This window comes from Mustela nigripes, chromosome 1, assembly GCF_022355385.1.
Source record: "Mustela nigripes isolate SB6536 chromosome 1, MUSNIG.SB6536, whole genome shotgun sequence".
Taxonomy (NCBI): domain Eukaryota; kingdom Metazoa; phylum Chordata; class Mammalia; order Carnivora; family Mustelidae; genus Mustela; species Mustela nigripes.
The window spans coordinates 202,439,657-202,461,110 of NC_081557.1; the positions used below are offsets into that span (position 1 = coordinate 202,439,657).

Genomic DNA, 21,454 nt, shown 5'->3' on the forward strand with positions numbered 1-21,454 from the left:
CCTCGGCCAGGACCCGCCGCACCCGCAGCCGCAGCTCGCCCAGCTCCACGGTCTGCCCCACGAAGTCCGTCTGGTCGCGGCCGGCAGCGCCGCCCAAAGAGCCCGGGCCTGCCAGGAAGTCCAGCGCAGACTGCAGCAGCGACATGGCCGCGGCCCCGCAGCGGGCGCCGGAGCGGGGAGCTCAGGGTCCAGCCGCGTCCGGGTTCGCTCAGCAACCGCCGGCCCCGAGCTGCACCATCTTCCGCCCCGACGCCGTGACGTAGCCGCGGGGGCGCGCCGCAGCCGGGAAAACGCCGCGCCTCAGTTCCGCCGCGCCGGGAGGGTGCGCGTGCGCGGGCTCCCGGTCGCGGATTGCGCCTGCGCGGCGCCGCCGGCCTCCTGACGGACTTCCGGCCGCCGAGTTGCTGGCGCCCCGCGGGTCCGAGCGTGGACGTCTGGGCAAGCGGTGGGGCTCCGGGCCCAGCGTCTAGCGGCTCCCCGCGCGGCCGTGTCTGCGGAGGCCACTTGTCAGGGTGCTCGGACCTGCGGGAGCGGCGCGGTGAGCCGCTCTGGAGGAGCGTGCCGTGCGGCCGCCCAGCCGGGGACATCCCCGCGACTTGTTGAGTAAGGTCGGTAGCGCCGGGCGCGCCGCGGGAAGGGCTTGTGCTCCTGGCGAGTTGGTTCCTACCAAAGGCCTGAAAAGCTTAAGTTAAGTTAAAGGAACCCCAGGTTTCCAGCTTGTGTAGAAAAGTCAGACTGGCCGCATCGGCCTCAGAGTCACGGGCGTCCCCACTGCCCGGCAGGTGCTCCTCAGCGAGACGCGGGTCCCCCTCTGCGCAGCGACGCGGTCAGCCTGGTTCGCGCTGGCATCCCCCGAATTCGTCCTCAGAATGAAACCGGGTCTGAAAGCCCCAACCAGCGCCTTAGTTCGCCTGGAATTTCACGTTATTAAGGAGCTTTTGGACAAACGTGTGTTACTGTCCTTACGGTAACAGTAGCCTCGTTTGAACCGTGCTAGTTTAGGACGGCCTTTCACGGGTACCTCGGAGTTAAGAAGGCACGATGCCTCTGCCCCCACCCCGCTGCCTTTTTCGGGGGCAAGAAAGCGTGCTTAGTGTCCTGACTTGGCCGGCGCCAGCAAGTGCGGCCGTTGGATGCTCCCCGGGTTGTGGCGTCTCCAAGCAGTGCTCTCATCTGGGGTCGGTGAGGATAGGAGCTCAGGAGAGAGGCCAAGCTACAGACCGATCTTTACGTCCTCAGCATGTGCACGGCAGCTGACTGTCTCAAGCTGAAGAGTAAAGACAGAAACACACAGAAGGCTATTAGAACATTCTAACTGATGTTAGACAAGCGTGTGGAGAGGGAGCAGCCAGGGACACAGGGAGAAAACCAAGGGAGCATCGTGGCGGGAGCCAGGGAGTAATGCTCCCCACTCCCAGAGGCAAGAAGCTCTGTAAGAGTGAAGTAGAGAAGAAAGAAAAGATGTACCTTGGGTTTAGCAGCAAGGAGATTGTCTTGTGACCGATCAAGACTAGTCTCATTGGAGTGGTTAGGGGAGAAGAAGCATAAAGAAATGAAGAGTTGGAGGTGACTCGGGAAGTTTGGCTGTGGAGAAGTGTGGGAGCTAGAAGGGTGGTGTGGGGTTGAGGTGCTTCAAGATAGGAGGTTTTTGAGCAGCTTGAAGCTGATGAGAGGGAGTCGGTGCAGAGAGAGAGTTTGTGGTTACTGCAGAAAGAGGAACAATGACTAAAAGTCCGTGGAAGATAGGAGGGGAATGACATCCAGAGCATAGTGAGGGTAACATTCATTTTGGGCACAAGGCAAACACTTTTCATACCAAAGGGAGGGAGGGAAGATAGGTTGCAGTTGCAGGTAACCTTGTGTGTTTATTGGAATGAAAGGGAAGGAATTCTCTAATACCTTCTATTTTCACTATGAATGAGTGAAACAAAACATCTACTGAAAACAAGAAGGTGGGTAAGAAAGCTAAGGTTTAAGCAGTGTGGAAAAGATACAAAATAGCTGATATAGAAAACTTAATGCATAACCCAGTAGAAAGCATGGTAGAGTGTGGGTTCCTTTGAATTTGGAGGCCATGAGTTTATCCTCATGACCTAAGATCAGGTAGAAAGAGTTTTAAATAGTGTAATTACTTTGGAGACCAGAGTTTACTCAGATGTTTTTATTTCATAAATATTTATATCCTGGCACCGCAGAGACCATGTTAGCTCAATCTCCACACCACACTTTTCTTCCAACCTGAGACATCTCATTTGTATACACGTTTAAAACTGAATTTATGGTCTTCATCTGAAAGCCTCTTCCTCTGTGGATTCCACAGCAAAGAATACTGCCAGAAATTAAGAGGGTCATTTCCTAAGGATGAAACAGTACATTAATCAAAAAGTTGTAACAATTCTAGTTTTGCACCTAATAATAAAGCTTTAAAATAAAGCTTTAAAAAACCAGATTTTTAAAAAATCAAAACCCAATTATAAATGGGTGTTGTAGATTGTAGTTGGAGATTTCAATAACCCTTTCACAGTATATGATAGAACAAGCACTGAGAAGTTCACCAAGGATCTAATTGAATGATACCATCAACCAGCTTGACCTAATGGACATTTATGGAATACTTTACCCAATACCAGCAAAATACACGTTTTCAAGTATGTAAAGAACATTTACCAAGATGGATCATATTATGGGCTATGAAACAAATATGTTCTCTGACCACAGTGCAATTAAGTTAAAAATCAGTGATAAGTGTCTGGAAAATTTAAATATTTGGAAACTGAATGACTCACTTGTAAATTACCAGTGGGCCAAAGGAGAAATCAGAAGGAAAATTAAATTTTGAAGTGAATGAAAGTAAACCGGCAACATTTTAAAATTTGTGGGATGTAGCCAAAACAATACTAGAAGATAGTTTCAAACCAATAATTTCAACCATTCATCTTAAGAAACAAGAAAAACAAGAGCAGATGAAACCCAAAGTGAGTACAAAAAGGGAAATAATAAGTGTTGGAGTGGAAACCAATGAAATAGCAAACAAAAACAAAATCTGTGACAACAAAAGCTGATTCTTTGAGAAGACCAGTAAAATACAGAAATCCCTGGCCATATTGAACGAGAAAAAAAAAAAAAAGAAAGAAAGACAAATTAACAATTTCATGAATAAGAGTGATGATGTCAGTGCTGAAAGGATAATCAGAGAACCTGAACATTTTATGCCAACAAATTCAGCAGCTTAGACTAAAGGAACAGATTGCTTGGAAGACACTACCATGGCTCTGTTACTCAAGGAAAAAAACAATAGATAACTTGAATAGCTTCATATCTATTAAAGCATTGAATTTATAGTTAAAAACTAAAAATATTTTAATTCTGCATAAACTGAAAATCAAAGGAAGGAGGTATTATTAACCAACCCAGCCCATTCTATAAGGACAACACAATTCTGACACTGAAATTTGACAAAGACATTACAAGAAGAGAAAAAGACTAATTTAATCTCTTGTGGACATAGATTCAAAAAAGATTTTTAAAATGTTTTAGCAAGTTAAATCCAACACCACAGGAAGGATAGTACAGTATGACAAAGTGAGGTTTATCCCAGGAACCCAAAGTTGGCTTTGCATTTGAAGATTGATCATTGTAATTTACACTATTAACAGAGTGAAAAACAAAACCAAATGGATCATCTTATTAGACAGAAAAAACGTGATGAGACCCAACATCCATTCCTAATTTAAAAAAGAAAAATAACTGCCAGCAAACTGGGAATGAAATGAAGCTTCACCAGCATATTAAGGGCATTTATGGCGCTCCTGGGGGCTCAGTTATCCAACTCTTGATTTCAGTTCAGGGTGATCTCAGATTCAGGTTTAGGATGTCAAGGTCATAAAGTCGGGCCATATCTGGCTCTGCACTGAGCATGGAGCCCGCTTGAGATTCTCTCCCTCTCCCTTTGCTCCTCCCTGCCATGTGCATGCTCATTTTCTCTCTCTCCCTCAGAAAGTAAATAAAATAATTTGGGGCACCTGGGGGGCTTAGTTGGTTGGGCAACTGTCTTTGGCTCAGGTCTTGATCCTGGAGTCTCAGAATCAAGTTCCACATTGGGCTCTCTGCTCAGTGGGGAGTCTGCTTCTCTCTCTGACCTCTCCCCTCTCACACACACTTTCTCTCTCTCTCATTTCTTTCTCTCAAGTAAAAAATAAAATTTTAAAAAAATAAAATAATAAGGGCATTTATGAAAAGGCTATAGCTGACATGAAATAATAAAAAACTGGATCAGTAACAAGCCAGAGTTGTCAGGTCTTACCTCTTCTGCTCATCATTGTACAAGAAATTCTAGCCAGTGTAATGAGGCAAGAAAAAAATCCCCCAGATTGAAAATAACAAAGTTGTTTATGAAGATGACATAATTCTTTATATTACTTTCCTAGTCTTGGTACCATTGATATTTGGGGCCAGATAATTCCTTGTTGAACTAAAGGGGTGGCATTGTCGTCTAGTGTGTTGTTGGACGTTAAGCAGCACCTGTACCTCTTATCCCCAGGATACTATTAACATATGTCATTTGTCACAACCAGAAATCTCTTCAGACGTTGCCAAATGTCCCTCAAGGGACATTACCACCCTCAGTTGACGCTCACTGCTCTATGTAAAAAACAAAACAAAAAACCACAACACGTACACAAGTGGGATCTGCAGAAAGAGCTAGTAGTACTAGTAAATAAATTTAGCAAGATTGAAGAGTAGGAGTTCCATATGCAAAAAATAAGTCCCATTATTTCTCGATAACCAGCGAGATAGTAGAAGTTGAAATGAAGGGGAGATGCCATTTACAACAGCATCAAAAAATATTAAATGCTTGGGATAAATCTGAAAAAAAGATATGCAAGATTTATACACTGAAAACCAAAAAAATGTGCCTGGGAGAAATTAAAGACATTTATAAATTGGGAGATTCATAAATTGGAAGATTCTGTCAGACTGATTCTTCTCAAATTGATCTATAGATTCAGTGCAGTTCCTGGCAAAATCCAAGCAGACTTTTTGTAAAAATGGACACACTGATTCTAAAATTAATTTGGAACTGCAGAGGAAGTAGAATCCTCCAAATGAGTTTGAACAAGGGCAGGTTATATGACTTACATTGCCTAATTAACCACAGTGCTAGTTATAAAACCACAGTAATCAAAGTAGTATGGTACTGATTAAAGGTACATAAGTAAATCAGCAGAATAGTCAGAAATTGGCTCACAAGTACATACAAGGTCAGTTGATTTTTGACAAAGGAATAAAAGTAATTGAAGAAAAGATAGGTAGTCTTTTCAAAAGAATGATGCTGGAAAATTTGGATATCCTTATGTTTAAAAATGTTGATTCATACCTTGTATTATATACCAAAAAATTATAAATCTAAATGTGAAACCTGAAACCATAAAACTTAGGGAAAGTGACATATTTTGGTATGACACTAAAGCACAACCAATAAAAGAAACAGTTAACCTGGATTTAATCAAAATGTACTTCAGAGTACATTGGAATGGGTAAACTGGTACATCTATAAAATGGATTATTAGCAGTAAAAAGAAATGAGCTGCCAAGCCATGAAAAGACGTGGAAGAACCTTGAATGTGTATTACTTAGTGAAAGAAGTCAGTTTGAAAAGGCCACATACTGTATGATTCCAATTACATGACATTCTGGAAAAGGACAAACTCTGGGGACGGTAAAAAGATGAATGGTTGCCAGGGGTTTCTTGGGGAGGGTGGAGTAAAAAGGGGAACACTGGATTTTTAGGGCAGTTAAATTTCTGGATGATAGTGTAATGGTGGATACAAGTCATGTATTTGTCAGAACCTCTGTATTTGTCAGCACCTGTAGAACTCTAATGTAAACTATGGACTTAATGATGTTATCAGTATGGCTCATCAATTGCACCACTAATGTGAGATGTTAATGGGAAATTGGAGGGGGAGTGCTGAAAAGATACATGGAAACTCTACTTTTGCTCAGTTTCCCTCCTAAAACTTTTAGGAGGCTTTTAAAAATAGCCCATGAGGGAGGGGTGCCTGGGTGCCTCAGTCAGTAGAGTCTAAGACTCTTGATCTCCGGGTTGTGAGTTCAAGCCCCACATTGGGTATGGGGGCCTACTAGAAGTACATAAATTGGGACACCTGGGTGGCTCAGTCGGTTAAATGGCTGCCTTTAGCCCAGGTCATGATCCCAGAGTCCTGGGATCGAGTCCTGCATCAGGCTCCCTGCTCAATGGAGAGCCTGTTTCTCCCTCTCCCTCTCTTTGCCACTCTGCCTACTTGTGCTCTCTATCTCTTGGTCAAATAAATAAATATATTTTTTAAAATACATAAATTTATTTTAAAATAGCCTATAATTTTTTTTTAAAGATTTGATTTATTCGACAGAGATCACAAGTAGGCAGAGAGGCAGGCAGGGAGAGAGGGGGAAACAGGCTCCCTGCTGAACAGAGAGCCTGATGCGGGGCTCGATCCCAGGACCCTGAGATCATGACCTGAGCTGGAGGCAGAGGCTTTAACCCACTGAGCCACCCAGGTGCCCCTCTTTGATCCATTTTTAATTAATTTCTGTATATGGTATGAGGTAGGATCCAAATTCATTCTTTTTTTTTTTTTAAGATTTTATTTATTATTTATTTGACAGATAGAGATCACAACTAGGCAGAGAGGCAGGCAGAGAGAGAGGAAGGGAAGCAGGCTCGCGGCCAAGGGGAGAGCCTGATGCAGGGCTCCATCCCAGGACCCTGGGATCATGACCTGAGCCGAAGGCAGAGGCTTTAACCCATTGAGCCACCCAGGCACCCCCACATTCATTCTTTTACATGTGAATATCCAGTTGTCTCATCACTATTTGTGGAAAAGACTGTTCTTTCCCCATTGAGTGGTTTTGGCAGTAAAAACTAGTTGACCATGAATATAGTGGTCTGTTTCTGAATTCTCAGTTCTCCTCTGTTGATCCATGTGGCCTGTGCTGGCACTGCACTTTTGATTACTATAGCTTTATAGTAAGTTTTGAAATGAAGAAGTTGTAGTTGTCCAGCTTTATTCTTCTTTTTCAAGATTGTTTTGGGTATTCGGTAAATAGTCAAAGGTTCCTTAAATTCCCTATGAATTTTAGGGTCAGCTTATTCTGCATAGAAGGCAGTTGGAATTTTGGTAGATTGCATTCAATCTGTCCGTCAGTTTGGGAAGTAGTGCCATTGTAATGATATTAAGTCCTTCCATTGGATGTCTTCCCATTTACATCAGTCTTTTTCATCTCTTTCAACAATGTTTTGCACTTCCTTTGTTAATTTGTTAATATTTTTAATGTTCTTATAACTGTGATTGTTTTCAGAAGTTTTTCTCAGATCGGTGTTCGCTAGTGTATACAAATGCAGTTGATTTTTCTGTATTGATCTCATTTCCTGCAGCCTTAGTGAACTCATTTATTAGATGTAATAGTTTTCTTGTGTGGATTCCTTAGGATTGTCTTTGTGTAAAACCACACCCCCCTGCAAATAGAGATAGTTTCACTTCCTTTCCAGTATATATGCCTTATATTTTATTTTCTTGCCTGAGTGCTTTGGGTATAACCTTAACAGTATGATGTTGAATGGTGTTGCTGATCTGGGGCAGGGGTGGGGAGGTGGTCTGTCTTTCACTACTGAGTGTGATATTAGCTGTGAGACTTTTGTGGATACCCTCTATCAGATTGACAGAGCTAACTTCCATTCCTAGTTTGTTGAATGTTTTTATCATGAAGAAGTATTGGATTTTGTCAGATGCTTTTTCTGCATCTGTTGAGATGATTGTGTAGTTTTGTTTTTTTGTTCCTTTGGTGTGGTATATTACAGTCGCTAATTTTTTATTTTAAACCAACCTTGTATTCTTGGAATAAATCCTACTTGGTCATGGTATACAGCCCTTTTTATACATTGCTGGATTCCATTTGTTAACATTTTATTGAGGATTTTTGTGTCTATTTTTAACATGTTCTGATTATTTAAAAATAATATTTGAGAAAGTTTAAACAAAAAACATCTAAAACAATATAGCAGATATGTTTCCCAAAATTAGTCAGTGCCTAAAAAACACATGTAACTTTTTGTCTTATTTTTTGGCATGAATTTTTTCACTCTCCTTGCTCACCTCCTTTCCCCTAGTCTCTCCCTTTTGAGAAATAAAGTGTTAGAGTTCAGTGCTGGCCGTCATGACATAAGCCACCTTTCTCTTTTGCTGATGACAGGTAAAAGCTCGGGATAAAATACTGAAAACAATGCAAAGCCGATAGATTGGGAAGGGTAGTTGAAACTTGGAGCAGTGACCCACGTAAGTTTTTGTTTTCCATTTTTTAAAATCTCTTTTTCCCATGGCTTTGACCATAGGCCAGGTATCTACTGTGAGGCTGTGCTGTGAGTTGCACAGACAGCAAAAACCCTTAAGAGAAAGCCCCCCTCTTTTTGCCTAGAAGAACTGAGGAAAGGGGCCCCTGTAAGCAGAGGCATGTGAGGGAAAGGCAAAAGAGCTAGAATACTCAAAACAGTTTTGAAAAAGAACAAAGTTGGAGGACTTGCTCTGTCAGATATCAAGACTTACTAGTGAAGCTGTAGTCAAAACTGATACCGGCAAAGGAATAGGTACATAATAATCTACTTGGACAGCATAGATGCTCAGAATAGACCTGCACAGATACGGCAAGTTTTGACCCAAATGTAAAGGCAGTTGAGTGGAGAAAGGATAGTCTTTCAGCAGGTGGTATTGGAATAATCAAACGTCCATCTGCAAAAAAGGAAAGCTCAAATACACCTTGCATGTTATATAAAAATTATATAATAATAAGTAATTTATAAAAATTACAAAATAGATAAAAATCTATCATCCACTGAAAGTAAAACCTAAAACTTTAAAACTTCTAGAAGAAAACAGGATATCTTTGTCATCTTGAGTTAAGCAAAGCCTTGTTAGATATGACACCGAAAGAATGGTCTGTGAAAGAAAAGTTGAGGGACTCTAGGGTGGCTCAGTCGGTGAAGCGTCTGCCTTTGGCTCAGGTCACAATCCCGGGGTCCTGGGATGGAGTCCTGCATCAGGCTCCCTGCTCAGCGAGGAGTCTGCTTCTCCCTTTCCCTCTCTTTGCTGCTCCCCCTGCTGTGTGCTCTCTCTCTCTGACAAATAAAACTTTAAAAAAAGAGAGAAGTTGAGTTGAACTACATCAAAATTTAACCCTTCTGTGCTCCTACACTACAAGAGAATGAAAGACAAGCCACAGACTGCAAGCAAATATTTGCAAATTACATACCTAACAAAGGACTTCTAACCAGAATGTATAAAGAAATCTCAAAACTCAATGACGACACAAGGAACTCCCCCCAGAGTAAACCAAAAGATTCTAACAGACACTTTGCTACGAAAGGTACACAGACAAAACGCACATGAAAATACCCAATTAGTCAGTAGGGAAATGTTACACAAGATACACTCCACATCTATTAGCATAGCTCCAATTAAAAGGTAACTTTAAAAATCCTACCAAACCAAGTGCTGGGGAGGATGAGGAGCAGCTGTAGTTTCCAGACACTGCCAGTAGGAACACAGTGGCACAGCTCCTTAGATGAGTGGTTTGGTGGTTTCTCGCAGTGAAACATGCATTTGCCCAGCAGATGCATTTTAAGGTATTTACCCAAGGGAAATAAAAACACGTTTCCACAAATACTTGGGAGCAGATATGTATAGTGGCTTTATTTAAAACCACCAAGAACTAGAAACAAGCCACGTTTTCCAGGTAGTGAGTGGATAAACAAAGGGGCCCATCCATACGGTAGAATTAAGTACATGGCAGTAAAAAATTTTATTATTGCTACTCCCAAAACACAGGTGACTCTTGGGAGTGTCATGCTGACTGAAAGAAGCCAGGCTCAGAAGGACCCATGGGTTATGAACCCATTTATGGGACATTCTGGAAAGGGCAAACTGATGGTAACAGAAAACATAAATGGTGGCCATTTGGGGTGGTGGAAGGCTTGAGCACAGACAGTGTGCTCAGGGACTTCTGAACCACATTGTGACTGTGGTCATGATTACACACCTGTGTGCACGTGTCAAACATTTATAGACCTGTACACCAGGAGGAGTGATCATTATGTAAGCTTTAAAAAGTGAACAAAGTGAGGGGCACCTGGGCGGCTCAGTGGGCTAAGCCTCTGCCTTCAGCTCAGGTCATGATCTTAGGGTCCTGGGATCGAGCCCCACATTGGGCTCTCTGCTCAGCAGGGAGTCTGCTTCCCCCTCTCTCTGCCTGTCTCTGCCTACTTGTGATCTCTGTCTGTCAAATAAATAAATAAAATCTTAAAAAAAGAAAAGTGAACGTGAGAAGTTCTGGATACATCTGAAAGCTAAAGTCCCCTTCCCACCAGAGCTCTCACCGCACCCTGCCAAGGTCATCATGTTACCATGATGGAGTTGGTGAGTGCTGGCTTCGCTTGGTCCCATATCCTTACTGTGCACATTTGCATAATCACAGGAGGACAGATGGTCACTGTGTTTTAAACATTATGTAAGTGGTATAATTGTATGTGTATTTTCTTTGCAACATGATTTATTTCTCTTAACATTGTGTTTCTGAGTTTTATACATGCCCACATCCGTTTCTTTTATCTTACTTCCTGTCTAAGTAGCGGGGCTGCCCTCACAAGACCCCACGGGCCCAGCCTTCAGCGACAGGCTGCTAGGTCTCCCAGTTCTGGAGGCTGAAGTCTGAGCACGCTGTGGCGGCCCGCAGACCTTCTCATGATGGCCTCACTCAGGGCCTCTCCTCTCTCCTCACCCCTGTCTGTGGTCCCTCTCCTCATGCCATCCCACTCTGGGGGTTAGGGCTTCCGTGGAGGTGTTTGGGGAACACAAACATTCAGTTGTTAGCACTTTCTAACAGTTCATTTAGTGTTTAATAATAGAGCGTTTTGACATCTGTTAAACTATACCAGTGCACATCCCATGGGTCTCTATTTCTGTGTCTGCATGCCTGAGGCTGCACCTAGAAATGGAGGCCCCCCTTATAGGGTGTGCATGCCACACTTCATTAATGATTATTGTCTCTGTACACGTGTGGCACCCTTTACATCCTGCCCAAGCCTGTGTCCCCACGACCTCATCACTCGTGATGGACTTTCGCAGACCTTAGTGGTACCTCATTGTTTTCACTAGCATTTCCCTAGTTGCTGACAAAGCCGAGTATCTTACATGTTTGTTTTTCCTGCCCACAAATTGCCCATAAGCCTCCTTTATCTGTTTCTGGGGGTGGGGCTCATTTTCATTGTGTCTTGTCCTTGCGAGGGCTGGCCCTCTGTTTTAATCCAAGTCTCTGTGACTTGGACCTATAGAACATCCCACATTTAGTCCACGGCCATACTGCCCTGAATGCGCCCAGTCTCAGCTGATCTCGGAAGCCAAGCAGGGTCAAGCCCTGTTAATACTTGGATGCAAGAACATCCCACGGTTAGGATGAAAGTGTCTAACAGCGCAGGGTCTGGTGTTGGGGTCAGGGGTTTCAGGCTGGTGACACAATGTGTGGAGTGCCTACCTTGTATCTATGCGCTTTCTCTCATTTCTTCCATTTCTAGAGGAGAGGCAGGCACTGAGTGTGACTCCCAGGTGACAGTGCTCTTCCTGAGGCTGGAAGTACAGGGGCTTCCTGAGAGAGGACCAGTGGCACAGTAGGTCCTCCCAGCCACCACCAAGGCCTGGTCAGGAAGGGCGTCCTGCTCTCAGGCACCAATGCACCCTGTGTTGCAGCTGAAGCCAGCAGGGGTGGGCCTCATTAGCACTTGGGCCTGCTCAGATCTGTGCTTCTTCCCAGGCCCCACCATGTCCGGGCCCCAGACCCCAGAACCGGCCCTCGGGATACAGGGAGATGCCCCCACGGGCGCAAGGGACGAGGACGCTGCTGACGGGATCCAGCATTCACACCGCATGCTCAGCTTCAGTGATGCTCTCCTGTCCATCATCGCCACTGTGATGGTCTGTGGGCCTCCCAGACCCCCCTCTCACTTTGGGACCCCGGCCATCCCCTCTCGAGAGGCCTTCTGGTAGACCTTGGCCCAGCATAGACCCTGCCCTGTCTCAGCAGTGTTCTGGGGTCCCCTGGCCACCCAAACAGCTGGATGGGTGGGGGGAGCAGTCCAGCACTGGCCCGAGTCCCTGACACTCTGACATCCAAGGAGTGGTCTGTGTACAGCCCAAGAAATAAATGTCCCTCGTTCTTTTTGTGTCTTTGCTCTCATAGATCCTGCCTGTGACCCACACGGAGATCTCCCCAGAACAGGTACTTGGGGAACCACAGTCTGCAGTATCCCGGGTGAGGGTGCCAAAGACTCACTCCATCCACGAGCCCAGTTTTAGCCCCCCCCGGGCTGTGCCTTGCTGGGAGCACTGGGGCACGGTTGTCTTCTGCTCCCTCGGCCACCCTCGTCGGCCACAGTCCTGGCCTGCAGATGGGGGCAGTGCTCTCAAAGTGAGCCTTCAGGGTGGGCTGAGGACAGTGTAGAAGCCCGTCTGGCTGTGGGTCTGGAAGCCGGTTCCCAGTGCCCGCGGAGTGTCCGTCACAGTGGGCGTTGAGGGCCTGAGGACAGCTTGCAGCTGCAGGGCAGGAGCCTCCTCGGTGCACAGGGACATTTGGGTTTTGTCATGGAAGTGAGTGGGAAACTTTTCTAAAGCAGAGTTTCCGTATGTTTTGACAGAATATTTCTGTTTTCTAAGTTAAGTCATGACACTAGGCACCTCAAAAGCTGGACATGACTTCGGAAGACTCTTGAAAGTCCCCAGGCATGCCTGCGTGAGCGTGTCTCGCCCAGCCCCTCTGAACAGGGGTGTAGTTTGGGCCCAGAGGAATGAGGGTGCGAGGGGCTGGGTCTGCAGGGCCCACTGGCACAGCTGCCATCTGGGCTTCAGCCCCAGCGAGCACGCTCAGCCTGGACACACTGGGAATCACAGGAACTGCTCAGAATTTGCCTTCTTTATCTCTGCCAAAAGTGCTGTACCTCTGGTGGGGTTTTGAAGAGAATTCGATAACAGTGCCGGTGTAACCGGGGAGTGGCCATGGGAGTGTAGCAGGCCTGGTGCCACTCTGCTCCTTAGCCGCCCTCCTCAGAGGAGGACTGGGGCCCTGGTGCTTGCCTAGCTGTGTCTGTGCCAGAATATTCTCTGGGGAGGGCTTGGGCCTGGGTCAGGTCAGAATGGGGTATGGGTGAGAGGCACCTGGGGGGCTCAGTTGGTTGGGCGTCTGACTCTTGGTTTCAGCTCAGGTTCTGATCTCCTGGATGGTCAGCTCGAGCCCCACATCAGGCTCTGCGCCCAGTGGGGAGTTGGCTACAGATTCTCCCTCTTCTGCCCTTCCCCAGTCTACACGTGCTCTACCTCTAAAATAAATAAAATGTTTTAACAAAGAAAAAAGATGGGTGTGGATGTGTGACCGGAGATGCCAGGAGGTGACACGGGAAGGTGTTTGCAGTGAGCCCCACTTGTCTGCAGCTGGGGCCCCTCGTTTGGAGAGCAGTACTTGTGAAATCTTGTGTGTGTTGGTGGGTGCATGGAGAAGCTCTGAGCCAGAAAGTTGTGCAGCGATCTGGGACGCCTTCATAGAGGACAGTGCTGGAAGGCGTCAGCCAGCGGGCACTCCTCCCAACTCGAAGGGAAAGACTAGTCAAGGCCCAGAAAATCTAGTAATTCAGAAACTCTGAGTCCTCAGTGCAGTACTGGTGTGTTGGGTGAGACACCCACCGGTTGCGGGTAAAGAACCAGTGAAAATTGTAAAGCAATCAGTTTTCCACTTGGAGTTTTTGCTGATAAAGTCCAAGCTTTTTCCGTCCCGAGTGCCTTCCCACCTAGGGGAGGCACTGCCACAACCTCACCAGGCTTCGGAGCTCCGTCAGATTCAGGTGCCTGGCAGCTCAGTGGGCTCGCTGCTCTGGATGAGGGGGTCTGTGCCTCAGGAGCTGGCGTTTCAGCGGGAAGCTGCACACGATATCCCTGAACACGCACCTATGGGACTTGGGGCATCGGTGTTTTGGGGCAAGGGGCAGGGAGCTGGGGAGGCTGCCCTGAAGAGGAGCCTCAGGGAGGGGCTGGGCTCCAAGCTGAGCCAAGAACCCTGGACGGGGCCACCGGCGGCCATGGAGCGAAACGGTTTCTGACAGTGATGCTCTTCTGTCCACCAGTTTGACAAAAGTATACAGAAACTTCTGGCAACCAGGATTGCTGTTTATCTGATGACGTTTCTCATCGTTACTGTGGCCTGGGCGGCACACACAAGGTACGGAACAAGGCTGGGGGCTTTTTCCAGGCTGAGGTCCACGTGTTGGGGCTCACTCGGTGTGTGTGCCCCATGGCTGCAGGCCTCTGCCTTTCCGCCGTCCCGTGACACAGGGTCACCCACTCCCACGGGTGCAGATGCCAGGCCTCAAGACGGGACAGGGCGAGGGCAGGTCACGCCACATGGGACTCTGGCGAGGAGTAGAAGGCTGCGTTGTGAGCAGAGCAGCTTCTAGGGACTTAGGCCTACTGCCAAGCCAGAGCTTTCTCTCCAGGAGGAGAGGTTCCTGGGGATCCACCAGAGCTGCGGGGGAGCCCGGAGCCCCAGGCGGGGCGGCGGGCAGGCAGGGTGGCTCTCAGAAGAGCTTGGGGCAGGACGTGCACTGATGCCCTCAGTTAGCTCTCTGCCCCTCCAGAGGCAACACTTACAGGTGGGGGTGCCAGATGCACACGGCGCCCCTCAGACACTGGTGCTCGCATTGATGGTGTCTTGGCTGCGTACATTACAAACTTGTTTTCAGCAAGAGGACCATTTCTGGCAGGGACAAGTGGCCCTCCGTAAGGGCTTAGGGGAGGGCTTTTCTCTCCCACCTCACTTGTCCATGGAGAGTGAGGAGGGCCACAGCCACCCTCTGCCTGGTGCTGCTGGTGGCCCTGCCAGCACCTGATGTAGCTGAGCCCCTGTCACTCCAATGGCATGGACAGAGCCACACAGCACCTCGTGTGTGTGCTGAGTCATCCACGGCCACACTTGGGGGTGCAGTACCCAGAGTGGCACAGATCCACCTGGGGCCCTCATGGCTATGCTCCATGGGTCGCCAGTGGGGCTGCTGTCCCAAGGGGATGTAGCCCTGAGTACTGGCCCCCTCGAGGTTCTTTGGCCCCTGGCTGGATCTGGGTGGGGATGGGGGTACTGAGGCCCACTGAGCCCTGCCCAGGAGAAGGTCCTGTCCTCAGAGGGGTCAGAGTCCTGAGGGGTCTCCATGGAGGGGCTGGGGGAGTTCCTCAGTCGCTCGTAGTCCCTGGCCCTGTATTTAGTTTTCTGTCTCACCTCCCTGCCTCCATATCCAGCCACCTCCCTGTTCGATAGGGTGTTTCAGCGTGCTTAGTGTATGGCAACCCCAGAAGGACTTCTTTTTTAAGAATGGTCTTCAGACACAAGACCTGAAGAACGGGTTTCCTGGTGGTTTGACTTCTCCTCCTCAGGGTTCCAGTCTCCCAGGGTTGCCAGGGGATGTCCCAGAGCCCTTGGGGCGCCTCCCGAGGGCATGCCCTCCCTCCACAGCTCCCTCTGTGGGTTCTGCACACCGACCCTAGCTCTCTTGGAAACCACACACCCCAAGTTACAAGAGCCCATGCGAATGGGAGCAGTGCATTTTCTAGGGACTTAGGGTTTCCTGTTTGTATTTTGAGTGTCTTCCAAAGTTTGTACAGTAGGTAGTATTCTAAATTTGGTTAAAGATGACATATGTGGGGCGCCTGGGGGGCTCAGTCCATTAAGCACCCAGCTCTTGAGTTGGGCTCAGGTCACAGTCTCAGGGTCCTGAGATTAAGCCCCACATCCCCCTCCACCCTGGGCAAGGAGCCTGCTTGAGATTCTTTGTCTCCCTCTCCCTCTGCCCCACCCCCAAAATGACATCTTTTACTGATACTTTAATCAGCAAATGCTGGGCCCTGTGTAGATGCTGTTAGAGCCCCTTTACTGACAGCATGCCTTCCTCATTTTCTTACACGGTTTAGACTGTTCCAGGTTGTTGGGAAAATAGACGACACGCTTGCTTTGCTTAACCTGGTGAGTCCTTTCATTTCTTGAGAAATGATTATGTTTGTAGGCCTGTCCTCCAAGGAAGGCAAGCAGGGTCTTGACCTTTCTGGTGCCTCTGGGGTATGGAACCTGGAACCCACCAGCACCCACTCCTGGGCTCCTCACACGTCCTCCCTGGGGACACCCCTGAGAAGATGAGGCCCCTCCCCTCCTTGTCGGGTGGTGAGGGTGTGAGCTTCCTGGGGGTCTAGGAGGTAGACTATGACAGCCTGCAGGTGGGGCACTGCCAAAGGTTGCCCCGGGCAGGAGGGCCTGGAGCCATCTGCCTGTCTTCCCCTCCTGCCCTTCCTCCTTTCTAGGCCTGCATGATGACCATCACCTTCCTACCGTTCACTGTGAGTACCTGCATTTCCTCCCTGGGGCCAGCCTGCCCTCCCCTGGGCAAGAGGACTCAAGACCCAGGATGCCTCCGCCTTGGAAACACTCAGACTGGTGGGGTGGTCTAGGGCCCAAGCGCCATGCTACGAAGAGGAGAAAAGCCCCAAGAGAGCTGGCAGCAGTCTTGGCTGCTTTGGGGGTGGGCATACCTCGGGTTTCAAGGCTGGTCGAAGGAGGGGAAAGCCTCACCAGAAGGGGCCTGCAATGGCAGAGATGCCAGCTTGACCTCTTAAGGGCCTGACGAGGGGCATCCCGTCCGTGCTTAACGACACTCCCTGCTCCTGCCTGGCCTGCATCCCTCTGCCATGAGCCATCCTGGGCCCCTCCCTGGCAGCTCCTTTACACCTGCCCTGACTCTCAGTTCTGATAGAACTGTGGTCTGGGTGTGCAGGGCTGTGTGTCACAGAGAATTCTTCATGAATTTGATGACATTTCAACTTGAAAGGCTGGAAGCATTCTGTGGAATTGCTGTGGTCGCAAGGGACACCCTCTGGGTCTTAGCCCAGTGTGTGCACCTGGCCGGGAGCAGGGGACTCGTGGGGTTGCAGGGACCTGCCAAACCTGGTTGTGTCTTGTCTTGTGTTTTTGGCTGCAGTTTTCCTTAATGGTGACCTTCCCTGAGGTGCCTCTGGGCATCTTCTTGTTCTGTATGTGTGTGATCACCATCGGGGCCGTGCAGGTAGGACCCCCCAGCCTGCCTTCCCCCCCACACGCTTGTCATCCTGGTACACACATCTTCCACACGTGTGCATGCGGCATGTCAGCCATAGCAAGGGTTGTGCTTGTGGGGCATGCTGTAGGGTGACCGCCCGGGCCCTCTGCCATGCTGTGGCAGAAGATCCAGAGATTGCTAGAGCCTGGGCTTCCTGTGTTGGCTGCAGAGGGTCAGGGCCCTGTGGTGTCTGGTGGGCAAGACTCTCTGGGACCCCCATGTGGCCCTGGGAGCGGAGCAGAGCAGAGGCTCCTGTCCCCTGTGCATCCCCTAGGTCATCGCGTGCTGAGCCTCACACACATGCGGCTTCTGTCCGTGGATGTGGGTGGCTGGGGATTACTGACCAGAGGCCTCTGCCTATGCCCTGCAGCCTCCCTTTCCCACAGGCGCTGATCGTTGTGTATGCGTTCCACTTCCCCCACCTCCTGAACCCCCAGATAGAGAGCTCCACCCACAGGGCCCTCTACCGGCAGCATATCCTGGGCATCGTCCTTAGGGGCCCAGCGCTGTGCTTCGTGGCCGCCGGCTTCTCCTTGTTCTTCTACCCCTTGGTGAGTGAGGGGAGCAGGGGGTGGGGTGACTGTCTTATGGAGGAGATGCCCCAGGAGGGTGGGCTGGGGGGGGGGGTACAGCTGTGCAGAGGTCTCGGGGATCACCGGCACATGGCCTTGCACCCAGGGTGCCAGGGAGCACAGCTGGAGGGAAACTCTCCCCATGGGGACCTGCCGTGCAGGTGAACAGGCGCCACAGAGCCAGGTTTGCGTGAAGAGATACGCCGTCCAGTGGGGGTAGCCAGTGGACCGTGACCACCCACATTTTCCCCAAGTGGGCGAATCCTTAGGACAGGAAGAGAGAGAGAGACGGACGCCCATAGTCTGGGCTGTGCTTGTTCTCTGGGCGAGTAAGGGGTCCCGGTGAAGCCACCATGCAGCCAGCACTAGAGGGTCTCTGGGTGGAGGGGTCCCAGCAGCCTTGCTATGACAGCAGGAAGGAGGCGCAGTAGGGAGCACTTGCCAAAAGGCCCTAAAGATCCACATGGAGGGTGTGGGCTGCCCAGAGAGAGTGCAGGAAGAAAGGGAGGAACCCCCCCCCCCCTGCCCAGGGAATGGCCTGCTCTCAGGAACACCCAGCTGAGGTTGGAGGTCAGGATGCCTCCTGCAGACAGCCCAGACTTGGTCTGTGCTGCCTCTGTGCAGGGATGCCAGAACTTGGAGCTGTGTCAGCCAGGTCATAGAAGTCAAGGTCAGCTTTTAGCCCTTTTAGCTCTTAGCTAATGGAATAGGAGTGTTCTAGAACACTCTGGCCATCTGGGAATGCAGAGAAGTACAAACCAGCAGCCATCCCAGTGGGTTTCGGGGGAAACCATGTGCCCTGGATCCAAGCCCTCACCAAGTACAGGGAAGCGTTGGGCCCAGAGCATCATACCTGGGAACAAATGGTTGATGATGTTTTAAATATCTAGTAAACATTCCAGGAGATTCCAAGTTTGAAACAGATAGGCTAGCCAAGGCTGAGCATCATTTCCTTGAGGATGGAGCTGCGTGCTGGGGGCTGAGCGGCTAAGGTGTCAGAGGTCAGGCCCGAGCAGGTGGAGCACGCCAGGTGGAAGGCAGGCTCGGGCTGCTGCTTCGTTTCTTCTGAGCATGTTGGAGGTGCAGGGGCGCTGGCGGTAGGGATGCTGCAGGGGTGCTCAGGGTCATGCAGGGCATCCTTGGCTGTGGCCTCTAGCACGGTAGCTCCCAGTGCATAGGGCAGGGCCAGAAGGGGGCCGGGAGTAAGGGGCATGTGGTCTGAGGCCACATACATGTCCATACTCAGGGTGGCCCACAGCAGGCATCGGTTAGACAAGGTCAGGGCTTGAGGAAACCCAAGGATCACTGCTTGGAGGATGGGAGGGACAGCTGGGGTCTGCGGTGGGTGGCCTGGGTGAACTGAACAAAGGGCCAGGGTAGGCTGGGTGTGTGGGCAGTTGTCCGGTGTGTCCTGGGGGATAGCAGGTGCCACAGCACTGGGGCTATGGGGAACTGGACAGTGACCACATCCTGGTGGGATGACAGCAGTGGGGGAGGGGACACCTGAGCCACCAGACTGGGGGAGGGGAGGGCTGAGAGGGCCCAAGTGGTCAGTAGGTCCAGGGTCCTCAGGAGGATGGGGTCACTCAGGCCCTGACCCTCAGTGACAGAGCAGTCAGCGCTCTGTCCAGCCCCACTCACCTGTCCATCAGCCCTCCTCCCTCCTTCCCTGCAATGCTGCTCTGACCCCTTGCACCCACCCCCTCACCTCCTTGCCTGGAGCCCACCACTGCCTGGGAGACAGCATGTCCAAGCTTCCTGAGCCCCGGGCGGGTCCCTTGGAGCCTCCTTGGCAACCCTGTGGCCTCCATCCTCACAGGCATTCCCTCAGCCAGATGCCTTGCTGGGTCTACCTCCGAGGTCCAGTCCCTTTTCACCACCCTGGATAGGTCATCCTGTCCTCCCTATGGACTGCCTTCCTCTCACAAGGATGCCCACAGGGCCCAGGGCCTTGCCTGCTGGCATCTGTGTAGTGCCTCTTGTGTCATGTTCCCCCACCCCCACCAGCTCCCGTTCCTCCCCCGATCCTGCAGTGGATGGCACCTCCTTCCTGCCTCCCAGCCGCCCTCAGGGTGTCTTGAATTCTGCGTGGGATGTGGTCTCTTGGAGTGTGGAAACCGGGTTAGAGACAGAGGTAGGGTGCATCTGAAGTGTCCCACAGTCTCCCTGATGGCAGCATGTGCATCGTCGTCTCCCCATGTCAGGTCACTTTGAAGAAATGGGTGCGCAGGACAGAGAAGGTGGGAGCCCCTCATTGAGGGCAGGCACGGGATGGGGCAGGGACGGCAGGAGAAAGGCTTTCTCTGCAGGGCTGCCGGCTGGGTGGTATGGGGCCTGAAGGACTCCTGCTGCCAGGGCCCAGGACTGGATTTGCTGGGCCACCTCTGGACCTGACCCTGCACCCTTCCTGGAATAACATGGCAGACATACAATGTAAACTTCATACCCCTGCATCCACTGCCACCTGCCCAGTCCAGAACCCCAGCCCGCAGCCACCACTTCACCTACTTCTAGACTGCTCCTATGGCCACAACAGAAACACAGCACCCCTGAGCAGTCTGCATCCCCCACCATGCCCTGCTCCCCCAGAACTCCCATCTACTTCCTGTCTCTAGAGCTTTGCCAATTCTGGGTAATTCACGTAAATGGAATCATAAAACATGAGGCTCTTACATCTGGCTTTTCTCAGAAGAATGTTTTCCAATTTGTTCCCATGGTAGCAGGTGTCAGATACCCATCCTCTCACTGGAAGGTCACAGGAAGGACCCAGCTTGCTTACCCGTTGATCCGTCCATGGACTCGGGTGCCTCCCTGTCTCCACCGCGGTGCACAGGGCTCCCTCGGCCCATGTCCTCACCATAGCTTGTTGATGTCTGCTCCTCGAGGAGTAGCTGTCCTGTGGGCTGTGACGCGGGGTCACCCGTGGTTCTGACCCGCATCTCCCTGATCCCTGGTGATGCTCAGCGTCCTGCTCTGTACAGCTCGGCCACTGCACAGGTCCTTCGGAGAGCTGTCCGCTCAGCTCCTCTGCCCACCTGGAGTTGGGGGTTCATACCTTTGCTCTGGAGCTGGAGCTCTGCACCTGCCCTGGGTGCCAGCCCCTCGTCAGTGGTGCGGTCTGCTGGTACTTTCCCACATTCTGGGAGCTGCCTTTTCCTTCTGGAAATATTCTGAAGCACAAAAGGTTTCCAGCTTGATGAGATAGGATTCATCCGTGTTTTCTTCTGTTGCTCATGCTGCCATCCCTTTGGGGCGGATGGTGTCTGCCGTGTGGTGTGTCTCACGCAGTCGTACCTGCTGATGGCGACGGTCATCTTCCTCCCCTACGTCAGCAAGGTCTCCAGCTGGTGCAAGGGCAGGCTTGTGGGTAGGTGCTCGGCACTGCTCCCCAAGGCCTGTGAGCATGGGAAGGGCCCAGGCAGCCATAACGGCCAGGTGTCCCTGCAGAGTCTCCTCCCCTGGCCAGCTCCTCCTTCCTGGCACACCCACAGGTCCCCAGGAACCCCCAGCTCACAGCATGGAGTTCTTCACTTTTGACCTGCACGAACCTCTCAGCAAGGAGCGGGTGGAGGCCTTCAGTGATGGGGTCTACGCCATCGTCGCCACACTCCTCATTCTGGACATCTGGTAAGAACCCAGGCCTGAGGGAGGGGATGCA

At 50.3% G+C, this 21,454-nt stretch overlaps 2 protein-coding genes across 11 annotated transcripts in view; one reads left to right on the forward strand and one right to left on the reverse strand.

Moving 5' to 3' along the window:
• GAK (cyclin G associated kinase) overlaps nucleotides 1-587 on the reverse strand; it is a 55,921-nt gene extending 55,334 nt beyond the window's left edge. For 2 of the 4 annotated variants that reach the window (XM_059378914.1, XM_059378907.1), the window contains exon 1: nucleotides 1-587. In XM_059378914.1, the coding sequence (XP_059234897.1) occupies nucleotides 1-587 (587 nt within the window). The other 2 variants (XM_059378924.1, XM_059378938.1) reach the window with 2 other exon arrangements.
• The window catches only part of TMEM175 (transmembrane protein 175), a 23,649-nt gene continuing 2,712 nt past the window's right edge, over nucleotides 518-21,454 (forward strand). The window contains exons 1-11 of one of the 7 annotated variants that reach the window (XM_059378974.1): nucleotides 519-608; nucleotides 8,254-8,336; nucleotides 11,860-12,020; nucleotides 12,286-12,324; nucleotides 14,216-14,310; nucleotides 16,050-16,101; nucleotides 16,434-16,469; nucleotides 17,108-17,191; nucleotides 17,611-17,775; nucleotides 19,804-19,930; nucleotides 21,288-21,423. In XM_059378974.1, coding sequence (XP_059234957.1) covers nucleotides 11,868-12,020; nucleotides 12,286-12,324; nucleotides 14,216-14,310; nucleotides 16,050-16,101; nucleotides 16,434-16,469; nucleotides 17,108-17,191; nucleotides 17,611-17,775; nucleotides 19,804-19,930; nucleotides 21,288-21,423 — 887 coding nt within the window. In that variant the 5' untranslated portion in view covers nucleotides 519-608; nucleotides 8,254-8,336; nucleotides 11,860-11,867. Of the gene's footprint in view, nucleotides 609-8,253; nucleotides 8,337-11,859; nucleotides 12,021-12,285; nucleotides 12,325-14,215; nucleotides 14,311-16,049; nucleotides 16,102-16,433; nucleotides 16,470-17,107; nucleotides 17,192-17,610; nucleotides 17,776-19,803; nucleotides 19,931-21,084; nucleotides 21,164-21,287; nucleotides 21,424-21,454 lie in introns of all 7 variants that reach the window. The other 6 variants (XM_059378982.1, XM_059378966.1, XM_059378990.1 and 3 more) reach the window with 6 other exon arrangements.